Source organism: Xylaria bambusicola, assembly GCF_022495145.1.
Source record: "Xylaria bambusicola strain CBS 139988 unplaced genomic scaffold F5B22scaffold_20, whole genome shotgun sequence".
NCBI lineage: Eukaryota > Fungi > Ascomycota > Sordariomycetes > Xylariales > Xylariaceae > Xylaria > Xylaria bambusicola.
Window position 1 is genome coordinate 232,748 of NW_025953573.1, and position 22,172 is coordinate 254,919.

A 22,172-nucleotide genomic window follows, 5' to 3' on the forward strand; every position below is an offset into this window, starting at 1 on the left:
CTGAGCAGGCAGCGATCAGGATGCAGCCAACTACCACCACCGCCCCCAAATCAACACCTACATAAATTGAAATGCTGCTGGTATCAAGATCTAAATTCCTCCCCTCATTTCTATGCCAGTATTCTTCTCTTGACGTGTGAAAGTCTCCCCCGTAATCCCTTGCTGTGTGTGAATAACTGCACCATGTCGACTGATAGCGCCTCAGACACCAGCGGCGATGCAGTGCTTATCGATAGAGACGATGTCAGCGACTTCAACCCGGACAACATCCTACCTATGTCTGCAGATGCCATCGCCAAAATTCGTACCTGGCTGCAGCCCACCGCCTATGATGATCGTTTCGGGGAGTATCAAAAGCACCTGGCTTCACATGCTGCTGGAACTGGCGTATGGCTCACCTCAAGCACGACGTACCGGGAATGGCTTCGAAGCCAGCAGCTAGGCACCCTGTGGGTGAAGGGCATTCCTGGCTCGGGCAAATCTGTTATCGCTGCCCAACTGATCCACGACCTTGCCGCGCAGCACCCTGGCACTCCGGTCCTTTATTTCTTCTTTCGTCAAATAATCGATGCCAATCATGAACCCACTGGTATGTCATCAGGGAACGCATCCCCTGCGCCTGGGCAATGACTCCCTCCTTTCCTTGGTGGCCTTTGTTAAAGGCGTTTCTGTATGAAGATTACTGATGAGAGCATGCGCACAGCATTACTGCGCGATTGGCTTGACCAAGTCTTATTGTATAGCCCTCCTCTTCAACGCTGCCTGAATGAATATGTGGAGAAGCGCCGGTCGCTTGACACTTTATCAATGAGCGAGCTTTGGAGGGACTTACGCCTCGCTTTGGGCGGCTTATCAAACAACGCCTACTGCGTTGTTGACGCTCTTGAGTATGCATTCTACACTCCCTTATCATTTCCGGCCCTCCGCCTCTCATAAGACCTAGCTAAACTCCCTACTTTTCGCGCCAATGCTCACCTACACATTCAAATAGTGAGATGGACCAGGGTAATGACGAATTTCTCCGGACCCTGGCGGAATTAGGCCTATGGAAGCCAGGGAAAATTAAGGTTCTCATGACGAGTCGCCCTATTGCGAGGCTTGAAGCTGTGCTCCGCAAGACAGAAATGCTTCAAATCCGCTTGGATGAGGATGCTGTTGATAAAGATATCTCCACTTACGTGCAACAAAAGCTCAGCCTTACGTCGATCACGGATTCTGATAGGAAACTTATAATGGATGCCGTCCCTGGCCGAGCGAACGGACTCTTCTTGTACGCTAGGCTTGCAATGGACGCCTTTCTCAAACCCGGCGCTAACATTGGAGATGTTCTGACCGCTCTCCCTCAAGATCTTAACGACATGTACACAAACTTACTTAGAGTACATTCTCTCAGATCTGGCATCCCCCCTGATCTACAGAGGCTGATCCTCCAATGTGCCACTCATGCCTCCCGTCCCCTCCGACTCCTGGAGGTTGCTGAAATGCTGGAGTTTACCTACCTCTCACAGACTGAAATAAAGTTGAAAACAACAAAAGAAATGGTCAGGACTGCATGTGGTCCACTCCTAGAGATTCTATTGGACGAAACAGTCTGCGTTGTTCATCATTCATTCACGGAGTATCTAACGGGCAGCAACCGGCCAGACACCAGTGTGGACTACCCTACCCTAAAGCCTGGAACTACACACAACACTCTTGCACTGGCTTGTTTATCCTACTTAGAATATGCTTTGCAAAACATCGTGTCCAAAAGACAGCTTTCCGAACACTTGGCCAATCCGGAATCCCTACCTTGCATCACAGGACACGACACTGATGTATTGCGTGGGAGGGCTGAGTTGCGACTAAAGTACCCTTTTATCGAGTATGCAGTATCGAACTGGCATGTCCACGTTACTAAGTCTAGTCTTGCTGGGTACAATCAAGAGAAGGTGAATGAGGCTCTCCAACGACTCTTCAATGACACAGCACGTCTGAATGCGTGGTTAGTCCTAGGTTGGCCCAGAAGTGCTGGCTCTTTTAGCGGCCTCACGCAGCTACATGTAGCGGCATCGTTCGGCCTTGATAGTTATATACAGGAGCTCTTGAAAGGAGGAGATATAGACGCCAATTGCCAGGACAAGCGAGGAAGAACACCACTCTGGTGGGCTGCATCATCTGGTCATGCTGGTGCAGTAGGCTTACTTGCCCAAGCAGGGGCCAATCCCGATCAAGACGATAATCACGATGGTTACAAGCCACTTCATAAGGCTGCAATGGCAAATCATGCTGAGGTTGCCAAGACACTCCTACAATGTGGTGTGAGCCCCATGACAGGGAAGACCCGAGATACTCCTGGTAGACACTGTGGAAACTCCCCAAGCACCATTGGACAGACCCCGCTCATGGTATGATGCCTTGAATTGTCTATGGTGGTCTATTTTAGCTGATTGCTTTCTATATTAGTATGCATGCCAATATGGCCATGTCGAGACTGTTGACGTCTTCATGTCTTCCATCTCAGATCCTGATGTTGTTCATCGCGCCCTGCAATGGGCGACCGAGATGGGGAAATCTGCGAATGTTCGAAGGATTTTGCAACATGCCGAAGTCGCCGTGAAGGGGGAAGACCGTGGGCATACACTCTTGGCTCTAGCATGTAGCTCTAGAAATGCGGATTGTGTTTCGGCTCTCTTAGAAGCTGGTGCTAATCCCAACTCCAACGAATCTGCTCAGGCTAGAACATGGCGATCCGGTTACTATCGCAGTCCACTCTACAATCTCTGCACCGCCACAAAGCGGTATGATTCAGATGACGATGCCCTAGAGACGATCTTTTCACAGCTGGTGAATTCTGGAATTGATGTTCACCAACGTCATGGGGACGGCTCCAACGCCCTCCATTGGGCAATAAACAGCCCAGTCTTGACGCGACTGCTTATCGATGCTGGCGTTGACGTCAACGAAACATCATCTGACGGTGCTACACCCTTACACAAAACTAAGAACAATGAAGTTATAGGTCTCCTAGTCAGCTTGGGCGGCGCGAATATCAACCAGAGGAATAAAGAAGGGCAAACGCCTCTGTTGAGTTGCCTGATAGGAGTGTTTAGTACATCGGAAAATTTAGATCGACTCTTAGAATTTCGGCCTGATTGCTCAGTTGTCGATAATAAGGGCAACAATATCATACACCATCTCGTAAGGTGTAGAGATGATATAACAAAGCATCTTCGGGAGGTGTTGGACCTGGGTGCGGATCCCAACTATAGAAACTTGTCAGGCGACCTACCGTTGCACGGCATCTCCCACAATCTCAAGGCACTGGAACAGACCATGGACATGTTGCTTTCTGCCGGCGTTGATATCAACGCGAAGGATACGCAAGGATCAACTGTTTTATACCGCGCAATCGCAGATCAGTGGCGAGAGTCTTTGAAATTTGTCGAACTACTCATGGGGAAAGGAGCGTCACTTGCTGTAAGTGATTTTCAAGGTCGTACTCTTCTACACGAAGCAATCAAGAGACAGACTCTCCGGAGGGATCTTCAATTTGCACGAGATATAGACGCAAATTTCTTTGAGTTCCTTTTGGCCCGTGGACTCAACTCAAGCGCTGTTGACAATCATGGTAACAACCTTCTCCATGAACTAGCCAAGCGACGGGAAAATCACGACGAGTACTACGCACATGCAATCATTGAATTATGGAAGCACCTCTTATCGCTGGGCTTGAGCCTAAGCCAACGAAACTATAATGGTCGTACGCCTTTACATATTCTATGCTGTTCAAGTTCACGGCTCCACGTATACAGATCTTCGAGGATGCTTGCTATCGATTTCGTCATCCAAAAGATGAAATCTTCTGGAGCGATGTCTGTAGATGTTGTTGACAACGCCGGTATCACGCCATTGCACCTGGCGTGCACAAATTCCGGCTCGTATGTTCAAAAGTTACTAGATGCCGGGGCAAATCCGACATTGACGACACTGGAGGGCCGAACACCGTTGCATCTTGCTACCCAATCTAGGGAAAGCAACATCGTTGGAATCCTTCTTGACGCGCTTTACCGCAGGCAGATGAAAGAGACGGTCCCTGCGGGAGAAAATTGTGACAAGGCAACGCCATTCATACCGAGAGCAAGCTGGTACCATGACAATGAGTTTCAGTTCTCGCCCGGGGTTATAGATGCGCAGGAAGCCACTAATTCCGTCAATAACTATGAACTCGGATGGACGCCTTTGCATTATGCCTGTCGCTCCGGGAGGCCTGAAACTGTTGTCCTCCTACTTGGCGCTGGCGCCAATGTGGATGCTGACAGTCTCATTGGGGCTTGTCTTCAGTTTGAGCAGGAGCAGTCCTTATGGGAGAAAGATTATCCGTATGGCGAGGATTTGGATGCTGGAGGCTTGCTATTGAATGATACTTCTCGTCCTGCCACCTCTTCCAGCAGGAGAGCACCCGGCCCACGGCCAGGATTGCCTAACCAAAACACGAGGATCGATGAAATACTGGAAATGATACTTGAGAAGAACATGCAGTATGATCCGAACAGAGAGATTCAGCAAAATTACCTTATAAATGGAGCCTTTCGCAGCCATAGAGACTACACTGTGGGATGCCTGGCTACTGTCAGATCACTGCAAAATGAGTATGCAAAAGCGAAAGAGCAGAAACCCACAGAAGACAACTATGCTCTTCACCAAAGACGCCGAGTTGAAGAAGTTACTCGTCAATCCCTAACTGAATTCAAGGGAATTGTGAACGGAAAAGGCAATAATGACTTGTTCCAGACTCTAATGATGCGCCGCGAATACGGTGCAGTGAGGGAACTAGCTCGAGCAGGAGCAGATTTCTTCCAGCAAGATATACCAGGAAGCAGCAATTTTAAATTCCTAGCGCGCCAGGGGTTTGTCTCTTTGGCGAAGGGAATCGTTGATGATCTGTATCCCGAATTGAAGGACTCAGACAAAGAAGCGTGCAGCTCTCAGCTAAGCATGACTTCTGGGAGCCAAACCAAGTCTGATCGGTTCGAAAACTCATCATACCTTCTCGCTGCTGTTCGACATGATTTACCGAATATGGAAATGGTCCGATTTCTCGTGGAAGGCTGCGGCGTCGACATGAATCGGCTGCATGGCGAAGGTGGCGGGAAACCTATGGATGGCCCGCTACTCTCGGTTGCAAAGGGTGACCAGTGGTGGCATGCTGCCCTGGCGGTTCCCTACTTTATCAAGCGGTCGGCTGACTTGAATATCCGAAACCACCTTGGTCAGACACCATTGCATGTTGCGTTAAACTCTCAGAGCATATTTTGCGAAGACATCGTCCGAGCTTTAGTTAATGCTGGTGCTGATGTCAACGCAATTGATGCAGAAGGGCGGTCCTGTATTTCCTGCGCTGGAGAAGACGCACAGATGGTTCAGCTTTTGGTCAAGAGCGGCGCCAGGGCTGACTCTCACGCACTATTTGCAGCTATCGATGGCAACAATCATGAAGCACTACGAGTGGTCCTATCAGCTGGTGTGGATCCAAATACTCGCCGTCCTGAAGTCAAGCATTCGTCGAAGCATCAGAACCGTGCTGCTGAGGAACAGCTCTTTGCATTACACTATACAGCAAAGATGAATAGCTCTGAATATTATAATAGTCTACGCACAGAGAAGGAGTCTGTCTTGAAAGAGGTTCGAGCGAAGATGACGGAGACGCTTCTAGAATACGGGGCTGACCCATTTGCTACGTGCTTACAACGCGCAACAGTTAGCAAAAATGTTGAGGGAATAGGAGGGTCGGTCACTGTCTGGGACTCTAACGAATCGCATATACCGAGAGGGTACGTGCAGTCTACCATACTACATGACCTTGTGGAGCATAGTCGTATAGTAGAGCCATTCCTAAAGTTGACAAATCTTGATATCGACCGCCGTGATCCGAAAGGGAGGACGCTCCTACTGTCTGCATGCAGTAGCTTTAGTGGTCCCGATACCTTGATAAAGATCCCGCCATCCTCCGTTGAAGATCCGCCAATGGCTGGCCAATCCATCCTAAAATACCTTCTGTCCAGGGGAGCGGATCCATTGGCGAGGGATGATCAAGGCCGGAACGCCTTACATCTTATGTTTGATGACACCATTCAAACCTGGCGCCCCGAGGACCACTCCTACGATGATTCACTATCGTACATGGCCAGTAAATACCCAAGTCTCGTAAACCAAAAGGATAAGCTAGGAAACACCCCCCTACATCTCGCACTCCATTTCGCAACCATGAGACCAAAATTCATGAAAGTTGTGACGCTTTTGCTTCAGTCAGGCGCCGATCCCCTTCTTACCGACGGTGACGGCAACTCTACTTTACATATCATAGCCGGTAGGCTCCGCAATGCTGAATTCCGTCAACTGTTCCAAGACATGCTGGGCCGTGGTTGCAACATCAACAGCCGGAATATCCGAGGGGAGACGCCACTCTTCTCTTATTATTCTTCCAATTCCGATAATTTTGATCCCGAGTATTCCGAATCCGATGAGTTCGACAGCGACGAAGGTGATAGCTGGGAACCACCCAATGTCTCTAACGCGAAGGCAGAGGCGAGGGCACTGTGGGAAGCGTCTGGGGCCGACTTTACCACTCGTGACGACGCTGGCCGCGGGTTGCTCCATCTAGCGGCCAGGAAAACCACCAAGACTTTCCTGGAGCTGATGAATAGGGGTTTAGATCCGATGATGGATGACGAGAACAAGCAGACGCCGCTTGACGTCGCTGCTGCATGTGAGAAGAAGAAGATTCTCGCGCTTTTCGCTAGGAAAAAGGAGGAATAAGTAGCCTCGTTGTCCCATGGCTAAGCATGTTATCCTTACCTATCCCGGGTCTCTGGTCGGCGCAATCGCCACGGGTCAGATTAGTACATCTAGAAGCCTATGACACGGTTGATCTTTTGGCCTCGTTTTTCACCTTCTCTCCTGGCTTTTGCTCCTATTATTCAGTGTACTTCGCCTTGCTTAGAATGAGTTGATGAATCACGATGTATCATAATATCATCAACTGGACGCTTCAACTATGCTTAATATCAAGACCGGGGTGACCCTGACAGCGAGCGACTTCGGCCTCTGTCATCTTGTAGTGATTCTGAATCACAACTTGCACTATGCGCCTTTGACCTTGTTTTTATTGATGCTTCCGGCGTCTCTGGGTGTAGATGAATGCTTCTGCGCTGCTTTATACGCAGTATGTTGTTGCTCATGTCGTGCTACCGGCGCAAGTGCAGACGTCAATTGATCCCGAAGTCGGGCGATTCTCGGCGGCCTAATAGGTACCCTTCAGGACCGGCCCCCGCCCAGTTCAGTAAATGCTAGCATGACTATCGTTCAAGTACTTGTTCTTTCTAAACATCTACACTTTTTCTAACATGTAAACAGTGATTAATTATCACTTAATCGATAAGTAACTAACTGTTTATTACAAGTTGTGCGTTTAAGTCCTTAAATATTCAAGAACTTTAGATATTTGAACACGTACCTATGTTGAAATTGTATCAACTTTCGTCTAAGTGTTTACTGGGTACAGCAAGTTTTGGTACGGTACCTGCTGTCATGTTGCCAGCATCTATCGGCCATCTCAATGTTAAAGGTTGATCACAAATGGGTTTAGTTAGTTTATATTTAGCTCAGGGTTTTGCGTTGGGAGGGGCTTGAAATGCTGCAAGGTCAGACTCTTTGAGTGCCAGGTGAAACCTACGTAGGTACAATGCTACGGATTACGTAATGAAACTGCGTCCCCAGTTCCCCTGAGCTACGAAAAATAGCTTGATATCCCCTTTCAAGCCCAACAATCTTCAAGTCCTACGCTACCTAAAAGAAGCGAGGATTTCTAAGCGGATAAAGGTGACCGCAATAATAAAGGGAAAAAAAAAAAAAACGATGAGGGGCTTTTCATTTAATAAGCATGGCCACTTTACCCATGTTGGTCGCCGCTCTAAGAGCAAGGTTTAGGTTTAGGAGCTAAAAGCCCGCGAGCTGACGGGCTTGTCGTCGCGCGCCCTTTAAGTGGGTTAATTTCACCTGGGATCAAGTTACGTATTGTCAGCTTATCAGCCCTCGGCTGGTGTTAGGTAGCGACCCAATGTTTTTGGGAATTTCAGAGATAAGGAGAGAGCAATATCATCGGATCGGACCGGTGCCCGACGAACTCATCTATATCTGGACCCCTCGAAGTCTCGAAAAATTCCCATCTTGCTCGCGAGAGCCTGAGCGACATTCTTTGACACCTTCGCGATGGCAACCGCGACTTCGACGACGACGGCCATTGAGCTGGGACCGCTTACCACGGTGTTGCAGCGTGAGCCTATCGAAGCGCCGAAGAGCGACAGCTCGAGTACGGTCGATCCTGTGCTGGAGGCATCTCGCTTGGCCGATTCTGACGTGCCTGATGGCGGCTATGGTTGGGTCGTCGTAGCGTCTTGCGCCGTGCTGTCGTGGTGGACTATCGGCACTAGTTACAGCTGGGGAGTCATCCAGGGCTACTTGGTGGAAGACGGCCTTTCGACGCCGGCGGTTCTGTCCTTCGTCGGGGCGCTCGGTCCCACTTTGCTCGCCGCCGTAGCGATTCTGAACTCGCGCATTATGCGCATGATCGGCGTTCGGTATACCGGCATGTTGGGCATCTTTCTCATCGGACTTGCTGAGATCTTGGCGGGCTTCGCTGTGAACAGCGTCCCTGGCCTTTTCATCACGGAAGGTGTATTGTTGGGACTGGGATTTGGGTAAGTAGTAAAGATCGATATGGGCTCCTTCGTACTTACACTAACTTTGCTGCAGACTCACGTTCATAGTAAGTCCTCTTATTTCGGATGGCCACTGCTTGAGGCGATGGCGGTAGTGCTAACTTAGCTCTAGGTTACCTCAACCGGGTCGGCGCAATACTTCAGCAAGAAGCGTGGTCTGGCTAACGGCGTTGTCTTTGCTGGCGGTGGCTTTGGCGGCGCCGTTCTCAGCTTGGCACTTGACCCTCTAATCCGAGCTGCTGGCCCTGCTTGGGCGTTTCGAACTCTCGGCCTTAGTACGATCGCCACGGGGCTACCGGCTGCTTGGTTCATAAAAGAAAGAACCCCCATTCGTAATGGTGGGTTTGTTGAATGGTATTTTGTGCTCGGTGTCTGCCACAATGTTCATCCGCTGACAGTCTTCAAGGCGTCTATTCAAAAACCCCAGTTTCGTTTTCGTCTTTATTGGTGGTGCTATAGGGACCTTTCCTCTGCTTGTCCCTCCGTTCTTCATCCCCCTCTTCGCCAATGCTATTGGCCTGAGTTCTGCGACAGGTGCTGGCCTGTTAGCAGGTTTCAACTTTGCATCAGCAGTGGGAAGAATCTTGAGCGGTCTCCTGTGTGACAAGATCGGCCCCCTTAACGCCCTGTTCCTCGCGCTCAGCTTAGCAGCCATCAGCATGCTTGCCGTCTGGCCAGTGTCTACGTCTCTAGCTCCGCTGGCGGTCTTTAGCGTCGTGAACGGAATGGCGAATGGTGGATTCTTTTCCACTATGCCAACAGTGGTGGGAAACTGTTTCGGGTCGGCTAGAGTCACAGTTGCCATGGGTATGATCGTAACAAGCTGGAGTGGTGGATATCTTTTGGTAAGCAGCAAATTGGCTCGAGTTTGGAGAGACACCACTCACACATGTGCCCAGGGAGCCCCTATTGCAGGATACTTGCTCGATGCCTACGGTGGACAAGGTGCCGGCTTCCAGGCTTACCGTCCGGCTATGTTTTATGCTGGGTCTTTGGCCCTCGGTGCTGCGGGTTTTATTGAGCTTGTCCGTTTCCGCACTAATAGGAACTTTTTCGCGAAGGTCTAAATGTATTAGTTGTGGAATGATTTTTTTTAGTAGAGGAGGAGACAATCGCGAGGGCGGAGGTAGCTAGGTCTTCATGTTCTCATCTGGCTTTCAGGCTGCTTACATCGCTAGTGTTTTGTTTCTAATAGATTGGAAATCGGAATATGAGAGCTATCCTTTTATAGGAGACTGTGGTATAAATAGATATGGGATGGTACCTTCACGGTGAAGATTTCCCGCATGTCTAAAAGGTAAAACGGGACATTGTGCAAAGTCGTGATCCAATTGCTCAGACCTTTGGTGAGCCCGGCTACTCTTCAGCCACTCTAAGTCTATCATAATCCTGTCTCATGCAAAGTCTAGGTCAATTATCTAGGCCTACTTGCCTGCCGGTACATCTATCGTACGGGTCGGAGTATATGCCGATGGATACCTACTGCTGGACACACGTCAGCTTAGCACCTATGTATGATATTGGACCCCCTCTCTCCCACCTACCTACCGCCCTTGTAACTTCACCGATTACCCAGGCCTCAACACCTTTACCTGCGGACATAGATTCAACATTAAAGACTTACTGTGAAAGCGATAACCTCGTAGTTAAACATCATTGAAGCATTATTCTTTATGATCATGTAGGTTAGCTCCTCTAATTTTCTTCAGCCCATTTGTCGGAGACTTCAGTGTCATGTTCATTGAACATAGTAGAGAAGATGCTTCTAAGTTACCGCTACAACCTCAGCTGAGGAGGTGCAAAACTACGACAATGTTGGTTACATTGGGGGCCCAATGCCTTTCTACCCGCCTCCCAAGCGACTACCGACTGTTCTCACGGCAGTCTCAAATAGGCAGGACCCTTGCGCCTTCGAGTACATACCTCAGCGCGACGTAATTAGATGCACTTTTCTGAATTCATCTATACATTGTTATGAGGCGAGACTGGTGTGAGTTTAGCGTATATCATCAAGCCGTTGTTTCCTATACTGAGAATAGGTTTACATTACCATCCACATCATACACTTTATCTCTATTCAGTCAACATCTAAAATTGATGGTATGTGCCGCCATCGGGAAGCTTGACCCATGCTGCTACTTGCTCAATTGGTAGGCAATGGCACGTGCTGTCAGATTCGATCGACAGCACATACATATAACGAACATCCAGGTAAGCACCACATAGGTAACGTGAGTAGGTAACAAACCTCGCCCTCAACGCGGAGCTACAACGTAGTTCATTCGGCCGACAACGCAACGTCGCAACTGCATGTAAGTACCTAGCATTGCTCAATCTCACACGTGAAATATCGCAATGAGGAGACAGAATTCTGGCTTTCCTGGCAGCGGCTATCCGGCATCTTATCGAGTAACGCTGGTCACTATGTCAACATACCTATCTGGACGTATTGCTATGTCAGGTGGATCTGGTGGCATCCGGACCAGGTTGGGCGCCCACAAGAGACGCGATGGTACATTGGAGTAGCAACAAAGCGCGTGGCCGCAGAGCGAGCCTACATCAAACAAGCTTCGACCTAAGAAATACCCTACTTTCTTGTCTGATACCATATGGAGTTTATCACTTGGCTAAGTGGAGTGATGTAGGTCTAGACGACGACTGCAACTGCGAAGGGGGTTGGCAACACGCACCACAGGCCATTTAAAAACGACATAACTCAACATTAGACGGTATATTGTTTTCTCTCAAGCTTCGGATAGCGTGACAGAATGATGCAACAATATATCACTTACCTGACTACAACGCTGCCATTGCAAGTTGTGACCCTACGTAGCGCACTAGTAGTAAGAAAAGCAGGTTACGTATGAATGAGGTCCCTCTTCTTGACGCTTCATATCGAATGGGGTACTATGTATTGCTTGGCAATCCTCCTATTACCTACATTACTTGGCTATAGGTCTCGTATAATGCGTGAGTTAGGAAGAGTACTAGTCCCTGTATCGGACCTGGCTTACTTGATATCATCATGTGAATGCAGTGAATAAATGAAGACCACGCCAACAGGCGGCGCATGTAATATGGCAGATCTTACGTTGCCTACATATCCCCAAGAGCTACGCGACAACTAGAAAATTTCCGCAGAAGCTTGTCGTTACCGTAGACCCGTCCGTCCATAGATTACATGTCCAAGCGCACACGATAGTGCAACGTAAATGATGCAATACCCAGCCTTAGTCATCCGGATACCAGGTAATCGAAGGCGGGCCACTATATATAGATGAACTCTCCAAAGCTTGACTGATCATTTGGTAAGGCCCTTACGCCGTCGGCTCTTGCCGCTATTTAAGTCGGGTAATAATTACTTGATCAGGAAGGCGATCGTCAATGTAGACACCACGAGACACCAGACCATCTGCTGGCAACGCTGACGAGCGCAACCGCAATATAACAAGCTCCATTGCTAGCAGATGCGACGTGATATAAGACATTCAGCGCGCCAAGCATGTTACACCTCACAATAGGAAGCTAACAACATATGCCTATCTTTCGCTCACAACGACAGAAGACGACGAACTCCCAGATGCTTCTTCTCCTGGACAGCTCGAGCCAATAACTGCAGTCTTCATCAGAGCGCCCCACCGGTACCAAGAGCTTGGCGCTCAAGTCATCCGAAGATGTCATCGCCAATAATCGATGCGATCCCGCGGCAGACGAGGGGGAGTCAGGGGTTCATGCATGTGTATTGGCCGATATCGAGCAATGTGGTGCGGGCAACAAGGCTCTCCTCGAACCGGGGTCGTAGATAAGACTGTCTGCGCGGCTGCACGTCGTCTCTATCTAACGAACAGCATCAGACAGGCTGCAACTTCGAGTAGCATCGCCAGTACCTTGCGGGACAAACGAGACTCTCGATGGGCAGATATTGCGAGCTTCCTTGTCTGGAAGGTCAACGAGAAGACTAGGGAACCCACGGCGCTCCATAGAAGAGAAGTAATTGCGAAGTGAGCCCCTTTCCGTGTCGATAAATAGCTACGATGTCGTCGTTACGAATGGTAGAATCTTGCTCTAGCAGGACACACTCGTGAAGTCTCTCCTTTCCAACATCTGTAAACTTGGCCCATAGTTCTCCAAAGCCGTCATTATGCGCTTCTCTCTGCTCCTCGCCTTGTTCCCCTTGGCCCTCGCGGCCCCCTCCAAGCGCGCTACGCCCGCGCCTCTCCATGTCCCGCGTAGCACCGGCAGCAACTTGATTGAGGGCAAGTATATCGTCAAGATGTACGACAATGCCGTGGCAGACTCTCTCCGCACCCTCCACTCCTCCATGGCCGCCGAGCCCGACCACATCTATACCGCCCCTGGCTTCAAGGGCTTCGCGAGTGCCCTCACAGCTGAGGAGGTCGAGACTCTGCAGAACCACCCTGATGTAAGCTTGACAAGAACCAGTTGCCGTCTTGACATTCTTTAACCAAGGGGGGCTTTATAGGTCGAATTCATCGAACAGGACTCCATCGTGAGCATCAACGCGTACGTTACGCAATCTGGCTCAACCTGGGGCTTGGCCCGCATCTCCCACAAGAGCCGGACTGCGACTGGCTACGTCTACGACAGCTCTGCCGGCAGTGGAACCTGTTCTTACATCGTTGACACCGGCATCTACACCGCACACTCAGTACGCAGCTCCTCAACTCCTCATGATTAACCGTCCGCGCTAACAGCACTGTGATAGGAATTCGAGGGCCGCGCCACCTGGCTGGCCAATTTCGCAGACAGCTCCAACTCAGACGGCAACGGCCACGGCACCCATGTCGCCGGCACCGTGGGCTCCAAGACATACGGTGTGGCGAAGGCCACGAAGCTGTACGCCGTCAAGGTGCTGAACGCAGGCGGATCCGGCACGACCTCGGGCGTCGTGGCGGGCATGAACTTCGTGACCTCGGACGTCGCCACCCGGAGCTGTCCCGCCGGCGCCGTCGCCAATATGTCGCTGGGCGGCAGCTCCTCGACGGCCATCAACTCGGCCGCCCGCGCCATGATCGCCGCTAACGTCTTCCTTGCCGTCGCAGCCGGAAACAGCAACACCGACGCCGCCTCGACCTCGCCCGCCGGCGAGTCCCAGGTGTGCACTGTCGGGGCCACGACATCGTCCGACGCGCGCGCCTCCTTCTCCAACTACGGCTCTGTCGTCGACGTCTTCGCTCCCGGCCAGGATGTCCTGTCGACCTGGAACAGCGGTGGCACTGTGAGTACCCAATTTTTTTTTTTTTTTCCGGATTTTCTTCTTCCTCGCACAACTCTATCTCAGATCCATAGGCACTAATGCTTGAAATCGGCATGTAGAACACCATCTCCGGCACATCCATGGCCTCCCCCCACATCGCCGGTCTCGGCGCCTACCTGTTGGCCCTCGAGGGCTTCAAGGCCCCTCAGACCCTCTGCTCCTATATTGCCTCCATCGGCACCTCTGGCGCTCTCAGCGGCGTCCCCAGCAGCACCGTGAACAAACTCGCGTTCAACGGCAATCCCAGCGGCTAAGCGTTCTTGAGCGATGAATCTGAGTTATCGCTATTTGGAAACGAAGTACTGCCCTGGGGGGTTGGCATAATGATGCTGGTCTTGTTGGAATGGTTCTTAGGAGCTTGATGGGTAAACTGCATTGACGGCTTGGGAGGGCGGCTTGCCTTGCTTCTTACCCTGGGTATTCTTGGTTCATATTGTGGTTAGTCGACTACTGGGAGATACCAATAGCTATAGGATATAATACACCCCTACTACAACGTAACGATATGTGTTAATCTGTACTTAAGTGAGTTGGTAAAGGCCTGTGCCCTGAATCAACCCGTATCGGCTATAATTCTCAATGGAGGTTGGAACGTTCATAGTTCTACTTTGGGCTGCCGCCGTGATTGGAGGATTTTCATCTTGACGAACAGGTTATAGGCTTAACTAGGGACCGGGGTTGCACGTGTGATACGTAGAAATGTTTATCATCATATGTCTATTATTATCTATTAGTATCTAGAATGGAATGATTAAAAAGTATAGATAGAATGTGAACTTCACAAACAAATAGATCACTTAGCGAGGGCCGCCAACTGTCACAGTGAACAGCACCGGATCCCCCGCGTTCACCTTGCCTGACTGGTCGTCTCCATCATCTGGTTGCACATCGTCATACGCAAACGCGTATCCCTTTTTGTCCAGGTTATGCTCGTGAACAAGCCGTGCATAGTGATTCGTCGGATCCCGACGGTAGAAGGTCTCTGGATGAGATGGGTGGTTGTCCGACTCTAGGAACGCGGTCCTTACAAATGCAGCTGCCAGACGAGGGATGATCGCATTGCGCGTGGCTGATGGACCGGTAGTGAACGGCCCGCTATTGCAGCCTAGGATATCAGCGGTGCTGGGCTTGCCGAATTCCTCGTCGCCTACATGAAGCTTGTCGTTTTTTACTTTGGCGTGAAGAATTCCTGGCGCCGCTTGTGTGTTGACCTTAACCTTAGGGTGTTGCGTTAATCGTGCCCATACCTCTTCCACATAGGGTTCAAAGTAGCCCTCGAAGCTGGCGCCGACGGCATTACCGTGTGTTGCGTTGAGAATGCGCAGGGGCTTTTCATCCTTCAAGACAATGAGCTTATCCCAAGGCCGGCTGTCCTTCCCTGCTTGCTTGCGCAGTGCTTCCGCCATCTGGTCTAAGGCGTCGGCTGCCGTGCCGGCCACATTCTGATCTAGCCCATTCTCCGTCTTAAGGTTCAGGGCTATGGGGAGCCGTGGGACAAAGTCTACATAGCTGATGTTTGCGTAGAGCTGGGCATCATTGAGGGTGAACTCGCAGAAACCGAAATCTACTGACGCATTGGGGTCGCTCGGATTGAGCACGCTGGGCTCGACAAGGGCTGGGCCTGGGTTTAACAGGAATGTGAGCTTGCTGTCCCGTGACACCCATATACGCCCGCCTGCCATCTGTGGAATTTCAATCGTCACTGTATTCCCGGGCTGACCGAGCGAGATTGCGCAGTCCTCAGTGAGAGGGGAGAGTATCTCAGGCGGGCTCTGCGGGAAATATAACCCTTTGCCATCGGCTTTGAGTATACAGCGTTGTCCATCATGCTGTAGCGCAATTCCCGTGACATAGGCAAACACCTGGTCAGAGGTTGTGTTGTTTTGTAAGGCAATTTGTAATGAGTTTGGCATTTTGTATCTAGGATGTGTAAGCGAGGCGTTTACGATACTTGTCTATGCTCGTAAATCGTCGATAAATCAATGAACGAGGTGATTTCTAGGGTATCTTAGGGTCTCTTAGGGTCTCTTAGGAATGAGGGATGAAATATGAGGTTTTAGGAGATGTAGATGTTGTATTGGCATGCTTTTAAATAAGAACTTGGATTCTACCACCTGCTTCGACAATGCGCGCTAATGACGTATTTACATCCACGTCGTTAGGTTAGGTTAGGTAAGTCAGGTCCGCCGTTGGTGGTTAGAGTCTTGGTCAGGTCTTGTTCAAGGGCACTATCACGGAACGCGCGGCCCGTCCTGAGGTAGGTTCTACCGAAATGGCCATGTCAGAAGACAGCACTTACAAGGTAGCGGTCAAATATCAAAGGAAGTGTCTTCCTGAAGAGCTAGAGACACATTGGTGGTCGTCTTCGTTATTCCCATGACACCTCTCGGCTCCTGCAACAATTGCGTAAATGTTTCGTAATAGTCTAACCTGCCCATTCTGAAGGCTGTCAAGTACCATCGTTGGTCTCTACAATAGAATAGAAGTAGAAATGAAAGTGTAATGTCTGGATATAGGTGTGTTGGATACGATTTGTGAAGGTTTACGATATACCTAGGTGGAAGAGTTAAAGAAGCTGGGGTATGGTACCTAGGTAGACTTGTGGTGCGACTACAGTGGAATGTCCACTAAGTATATAGGTACCTACCTACGGTAAGTAGCCATTTAGACTGCTAGTAAAATAGTCCGTATTTTTTCCCCCCTCCCTAGGTATCCCATTCTGTGCATTTATCTTGCAGTAGGTAAATGCCGCTACTCACCTCTTGTCTATCAGTGTAATCTCCTAAATTTCCGAATTTAGTATCAATTTCAATAGCTGAAGACTTAGTTTTAGGCAACTCGCCTTGCCGTTACCTTACGGCACTTGCCGGCCCCGTGGTTCGTCCCTTGCTTAGGCCAGTAGACCCTGTATTACAAGGGTCCGGCTGTCGTAAAACAGTAATAGACATAATCCACAACCCTATTTCAGCCTAGGTTCACTCTAGCGTCGCCTGCTCAGTGGGTTTATTAATAAAGCCAGTGGACTCATCCAAGCCCGACCATCGTTCGAGTGTCTCGACCGTGTTTGATCTACTTAGTCTGCGTCTACCTATTCTATCCCGTTCACGCCGCCCGCCGATCATGTTGCTTCCGTGATGATTCTGCCATTTATTTATCATCCGCTGTCGCTCGATTCTATTCGCCACCAGTAAGAGTCTACGAGTCGTCGCTCATACGCCACTGCAGTGCGCTCCATCACGAAAGACTCGCATTGCTCTACTATCCCCAAATCTATCCCCATTGCTTTATACAATGGCGCGCCATATCACCATCCTCATCACCATCGTGGTGGCCGGTTTCCTTTTATTATCTTTCAGTACCTCCAATCTCGGTAGCATAAGCAGCGTACCAAAGCCTGCGCCTGATACAAGCCTTGCAAAAGACAGCACGTCCGAAGGAGATACAGCTTTTGCTGCTCTGTCAGGCAACATTCTGGAGGGAGAATCGATAGCGCCAAAGCTCGAGAATGCGACCATCAAGTATGTCTGCTCCATTCTTCCACTGCTACTGCATACTTTTCTTTATCGACCATCAATACTCTGATTTTCTGTTTACTGACTTGTTTTTGCGATTAGGGCTGAGCTTGGTCGCGCGAGCTGGAAACTCTTTCATACGATGATGGCCCGCTTTCCCGAGAAACCAACCGAAGAAGACTCACTTGCCCTCAAAACCTACATCAAACTGTTCGCTCGATTATATCCCTGTGGCGATTGCGCTAGTCATTTCCGGCAGCTGCTCAAAAAATTCCCTCCTCAGATTGGCTCACGCAATGCCGCGGCCGGCTGGGCCTGCCATGTGCACAACCAGGTCAACGAAAGGCTAAAGAAACCTCTGTTTGACTGCAATAACATCGGCGACTTCTACGACTGTGGATGCGGCGATGAAAAGAAGGTAGCCGGCGAGGCCGGGGCTGGGGCCGGGGCGGAACAACCAGAGTTAGCCACGAAGGAATAAGCCCAGTCGAAGAGCGATACAAGACGGATAATCTCCTTGAATATTGAACTTTTTGACAGCACATACGCATATTTTGTGAAAAGGCGCATGGAGTTTTGACTACTCATTGTATATTAAGCCAGGCCTTCTTTTTGGCGGAACATAATGTGTATATAAAATAGATACCTACCATACTTATGTATTTATCCTCCAACTCTTTGGGGAAAAGGAGGGGAGTTTTTGAAAGAACTTGGTCCTGTCCTCCTTAATGTGACGTAGCCCTCTTCACATGTCTAAGTTCGATGAGTCGTTTTTGTCCCCTTTCCCGCCCAACTATGTTCTAGAAGGTCTCAAGAATTCAGAATTTGATGAGGCTACTAGGGAGGTACATAGGTAAGTACCTCATTGAGTGCATGGACCACGTGACTTGCCGGTCTGGTGGGGTGGCTTCGGCCGCCAAGCAACGCATTGGCGGGTTCCAAGCTGGCTGCGTGAGGCTGCGCGTCTTGAGCTGCCTGAGCTTGCCTGCACCTGATGCAATCCATTATCTAGCAACTCGAAGCTCTTCATAGAGCTACAACAAATCGTAATAACTCGACGAACCGCCTTCACAAGCGAATACGATCCTCAGATTCTCAACGCTCATCTAGAGATTTCTTACGGACACACCGTGTCACATCATAGAAGATGGAGTTCACCACGACAGGTGTCCTGAACGAAGGTATGGGCGATTCGAGTTACTCGGAGCTCCCTTGCCTACGATTGGACTGACAACGGCATGATTAGATGGCATCCATGTTGATATGGACAGGTTGAAGAAGGGCGAGGTCAAGTAAGCTCATAATAATGCTCTCGCTCACAAAGCTCATGTCACTGACATCATTCAAGCCTAGGTACTTCGATGTATGCATCATCCAGCCCAGAGGCAAATCAGCGATAATCCCAATATCAGGAGCTGACAGAAGATAGTATGGCTGTAACATTCAAGGACGGTGTTATTTTGGGTATGCCTTGCAGCCAAACTATCCACTACCTCTAGGCTTCATTGCTCACCCCTCCACCTACAGGTGCCGATTCTAGAACCACTACCGGAGCGTACATTGCGAACCGAGTTACCGACAAACTCACACGAGTACACGATACTATCTGGTGCTGCCGATCCGGATCGGCCGCCGACACCCAAGCTGTTGCCGATATCGTTCAATATCAACTAGGCCTATTCGCGATGCAAAACGGCAAACCACCCACAACACAAACGGCTGCGGCCATATTCCAGGAGATCTGCTACTCCAACAAGGATCAACTAAGGTAGGAAATACCACTCTACACCAACTTTAGAAGTTTGTAATTTGCTCACGGTCATGACTTCGTAGTGCTGGTCTCATCATTGCCGGTTGGGATGGTCGGCACGGTGGCCAGATCTATTCGATCCCCTTAGGTGGCTCATTGCACAAGCAATCATACGCAATCGGTGGTTCAGGATCAACATATATTTATGGTTACTGTGATGCCCATTGGAAAGAAGGCATGGAGGAACAGGATGCTGTCAACTTTGTCAAGGGCGCTTTGCGCGAAGCCATCAAGTGGGACGGCAGCTCAGGTGGTGTTATTCGCATGGTAGTTCTCACGAAGAACGGCGCCGACCGTCACCTATACTTGCCGGATGAGGACTATAAAGTGCGGCATTAGGAGCGGAACAAGAAAGGGGTACGAGGGACAAATGCAAGGAATATTGCTAGATGATGGCTCGTCACTAATGACGTATCATGCTATCTATAAAATACAAAGTTCCGACCTGCTCTCATGAACTTGCTGCAATTTGCTCTTGGTGCTCTGCATTCACCCAAAGATAGCCTTACATATCGAACGACTATAAGTTGCCGCGCTGAGGGCTGCCAGACCTATCAATTCTCTTATTCCCGCGATCAAGTCAGTGCAGACTGGAACATAAGCGTGTTTTGAAGGTGCGCCACGGCTCTCTTTCGCCTCCTTTTACTTGCACCTTTTCCGCAGCTTCACGTCTTGGCTGCATACGCAAACCATCAGGCGGTGAGCTGCAATCATACTTCGCCTATCTTTCAGCAAGCAGATTGTGCAATCGGCCATGATCCAATCAGCATTTTTAGAGACCTAACCGCGCGATGCGATGCGGCATTTTATTTTTATTTTATTTTTCTATTTTTTAGGTCTTTTTTTCTGTACGGAGAGAGATATACCGAGGGCTCGGACATAAGTAAGGCTTGGGGAAAACTCCTCGGCTTTGTTTGTAACTTCGCCGTCAGCACCCTGGACGTCCATGTATATCGAAGATCTGCAGGTAATGAATAGGTACGTCAATCGCATTCGGAAATAGCAGGTGGCCAAACCACGGGATGGCAGAAGCTGGCGGCTGGTATAACGGTCTAAGTAGGTATCCTAAAACTTATATCTGGTGGGTACGGCCAATCATAGGTACACTACATCACTGACTTACACGACTGCCGGTACCAGAGCTCTGGGAAAAGCGCCAAGGCTGTTGTCGCTGTTTTCAGACCACTGGGGCTTGGGAGGGAGACCTCGCGACGAGGAAGCGTCACACTGCAGGTAGGTGACAGGACGCCCATGTTTCTGAGGTAGACTACTGCCGCGTGGTCGGGTTCGGCACGTTGCCTGACGATGTGGTTTGGAATGCTTATTCATGCCCACGATTATACTCTCACCATCATGCGGAGGGTAACAAGTAAGTAAGTAAGTAAGTACCTATGTTGGTGTAATATTACCTAGATGTTGGGTAAGTCAGACGCTACTATCAAGTTGATATGACTGCTCTCGACGTTTCGACGGAGGCCTGCTTTTCACATGTTGCATCTAAACCACTCTCGGCTCGAGAATTGCCGAAACCCTGAATAGGTAGGTAGGGGAGGGATTTCTTGCAGAGAACCCTGATCTGCTCGAGAGAAGGGGGGACTTGAGTCGTGAATGTGGATAGATCAGAGCCTCAAGAACGGGGCTAACTAGCGAAAAGCAGTGTAGAGCCAACCCACTCGGACGACTGCGCAGGTATATTCTACTGTGTGCGTAATCTACTAGTTTGCCGGCTGGGCGCTTCTGGTGTGTTTTTTCCGCTCCATAATTACCCTGAAGCTTTTTAACTTGGACTCCGGCTCGGAAGATCAACTCACGATGCATTTGTAGTAACTGCTTAGTGTGAATCAGTAACCTAGGGTCCTTACGTATTATTACTGTTTGTAGGTTAGAGACTGCTAGGTGTTCTCAGCCCAACGAACCTTCAGCTGGGGGTTACGAAGAATTAAAGCGAGTTGGTTCTCTAATCCCGCATAGAACGGTCGAAATTATGTAAAAGGAATGTGGTTTATAGTGTTAAATATACGATATCTCGCTACTGTGGGAGGTCGGCTGTATGCCGATTGATCAAGTCTGGCTTGTTTCAACTAGGGCCATATTTCCTAAAATGCTTGATAAAAAGAGCAAGAGAGGTTGGTTTAATACATTGGTAATCAGCATCCTATGCACAGTTCCCAGCACACGTGTAGTAAAACGACAACCTCATAAGGGCAAAAGGACGGGTTCTTTGAACACTCGAAACTACCTTGCAGTGTATGTTGTGCATCTTGGTGTTAGTTACTTACCTACTTTGTTGTAGCCTACCTCTTTAATTCATCAATTTGTGTATTTATAGGGTCACCGCTAGTTAGTGTGCCGTAGTTATCAACCGGTTGGTTGTGGGAGTTGCACCGATGATGTAAGGTACAGGGGCCGAGAAAGTCACAAATAGCAATACCAACTATCTAACTAATCTTTGTTAGAAAAAGTAGCCCAATCACACACGCCATGAGTAGGACCGTGAACCATGAGGGAGATGAGATTCGGTAGCTCTGATTTCACGGCAAGATGGTCGAATGCATTCCGCTCCATAACTGAGCGGCATATCTGGTTGGCAGGCAGCTGAACCAGCATGTAGGTAGTGGTTATTACTTAGAGTAGAACGCTGTTCCTCCTTGCCTAGTGTAGCTCCTGTACCGGGGGGAGCGTCGTCAGCTTACATGTACAACGTCTCATAGGCCATCGCAAAAACACGTGCGGGCACTCGCAGCCCGAAGTGGACTTTGCGACGCTGGGATAAGCACTCTGGTCTGGCGATCTGTCAGAGTGCCTAGTGCCAT

At 49.6% G+C, this 22,172-nt stretch overlaps 6 protein-coding genes across 6 annotated transcripts; 5 read left to right on the forward strand and 1 right to left on the reverse strand.

The window, feature by feature from the left end:
- The first annotated feature begins 86 nt into the window (after positions 1–86).
- F5B22DRAFT_606411 (ankyrin repeat-containing domain protein) lies at positions 87–7,532 on the forward strand. The gene is made up of 4 exons (XM_047974918.1): positions 87–589; positions 704–887; positions 992–2,387; positions 2,446–7,532. The coding sequence occupies exons 1-4, from the start codon at positions 184–186 to the stop codon at positions 6,796–6,798; spliced, it is 6,339 nt and encodes a 2,112-aa protein (XP_047830861.1). The 5' UTR covers positions 87–183; the 3' UTR covers positions 6,799–7,532.
- F5B22DRAFT_606416 (major facilitator superfamily domain-containing protein) lies at positions 7,533–10,515 on the forward strand. The gene is made up of 7 exons (XM_047974919.1): positions 7,533–8,022; positions 8,088–8,738; positions 8,794–8,806; positions 8,872–9,113; positions 9,166–9,604; positions 9,659–10,244; positions 10,384–10,515. Exons 2-6 carry the CDS (start codon positions 8,251–8,253, stop codon positions 9,824–9,826), a joined length of 1,350 nt encoding a protein of 449 aa, XP_047830862.1. The 5' UTR covers positions 7,533–8,022; positions 8,088–8,250; the 3' UTR covers positions 9,827–10,244; positions 10,384–10,515.
- Positions 10,516–12,900: 2,385 nt separating this feature from the next.
- F5B22DRAFT_655939 (proteinase T-like protein) lies at positions 12,901–14,563 on the forward strand (the record flags this gene model as incomplete). The annotated part of the gene is made up of 4 exons (XM_047979924.1): positions 12,901–13,182; positions 13,243–13,428; positions 13,486–13,998; positions 14,097–14,563. The coding sequence occupies 4 exons, from the start codon at positions 12,901–12,903 to the stop codon at positions 14,289–14,291; spliced, it is 1,176 nt and encodes a 391-aa protein (XP_047830863.1). The 3' UTR covers positions 14,292–14,563.
- On the reverse strand, positions 14,405–16,148 carry F5B22DRAFT_179929 (uncharacterized protein). The gene is made up of 2 exons (XM_047969398.1): positions 14,824–16,148; positions 14,405–14,754 (listed from the first exon to the last, which is right to left on the reverse strand). The coding sequence occupies exon 1, from the start codon at positions 15,948–15,950 to the stop codon at positions 14,835–14,837; it is 1,116 nt and encodes a 371-aa protein (XP_047830864.1). The 5' UTR covers positions 15,951–16,148; the 3' UTR covers positions 14,405–14,754; positions 14,824–14,834.
- A 576-nt stretch (positions 16,149–16,724) lies between these two features.
- F5B22DRAFT_606429 (ERV/ALR sulfhydryl oxidase domain-containing protein) lies at positions 16,725–18,484 on the forward strand. The gene is made up of 3 exons (XM_047974920.1): positions 16,725–17,555; positions 17,652–18,129; positions 18,200–18,484. The coding sequence occupies exons 1-2, from the start codon at positions 17,329–17,331 to the stop codon at positions 18,028–18,030; spliced, it is 606 nt and encodes a 201-aa protein (XP_047830865.1). The 5' UTR covers positions 16,725–17,328; the 3' UTR covers positions 18,031–18,129; positions 18,200–18,484.
- A 212-nt stretch (positions 18,485–18,696) lies between these two features.
- F5B22DRAFT_646499 (proteasome A-type and B-type) lies at positions 18,697–19,698 on the forward strand (the record flags this gene model as incomplete). The annotated part of the gene is made up of 5 exons (XM_047978737.1): positions 18,697–18,730; positions 18,796–18,841; positions 18,979–19,013; positions 19,077–19,317; positions 19,383–19,698. The coding sequence occupies 5 exons, from the start codon at positions 18,697–18,699 to the stop codon at positions 19,696–19,698; spliced, it is 672 nt and encodes a 223-aa protein (XP_047830866.1).
- Between the last annotated feature and the right edge of the window lie 2,474 nt (positions 19,699–22,172).

What these genes read in the sequence shown, in the direction of transcription:
- F5B22DRAFT_606411 (XM_047974918.1), top strand. Translation starts at nt 184, where the DNA reads ATGTCGACTGATAGCGCCTCAGACACCAGCGGCGATGCAGTGCTTATC. An exon ending in TGCCAATCATGAACCCACTG is followed by an intron (nt 590 to 703) that starts GTATGTCATCAG and finishes GCATGCGCACAG; the next exon opens with CATTACTGCGCGATTGGCTT. An exon ending in TGCGTTGTTGACGCTCTTGA is followed by an intron (nt 888 to 991) that starts GTATGCATTCTA and finishes ACATTCAAATAG; the next exon opens with TGAGATGGACCAGGGTAATG.
- F5B22DRAFT_606416 (XM_047974919.1), top strand. Translation starts at nt 8,251, where the DNA reads ATGGCAACCGCGACTTCGACGACGACGGCCATTGAGCTGGGACCGCTT. An exon ending in AATGGTGGGTTTGTTGAATG is followed by an intron (nt 9,114 to 9,165) that starts GTATTTTGTGCT and finishes ACAGTCTTCAAG; the next exon opens with GCGTCTATTCAAAAACCCCA. An exon ending in GGAGTGGTGGATATCTTTTG is followed by an intron (nt 9,605 to 9,658) that starts GTAAGCAGCAAA and finishes ACATGTGCCCAG; the next exon opens with GGAGCCCCTATTGCAGGATA.
- F5B22DRAFT_179929 (XM_047969398.1), bottom strand. Translation starts at nt 15,950, where the DNA reads ATGCCAAACTCATTACAAATTGCCTTACAAAACAACACAACCTCTGAC.
- F5B22DRAFT_606429 (XM_047974920.1), top strand. Translation starts at nt 17,329, where the DNA reads ATGGCGCGCCATATCACCATCCTCATCACCATCGTGGTGGCCGGTTTC. An exon ending in CTCGAGAATGCGACCATCAA is followed by an intron (nt 17,556 to 17,651) that starts GTATGTCTGCTC and finishes TTTTGCGATTAG; the next exon opens with GGCTGAGCTTGGTCGCGCGA.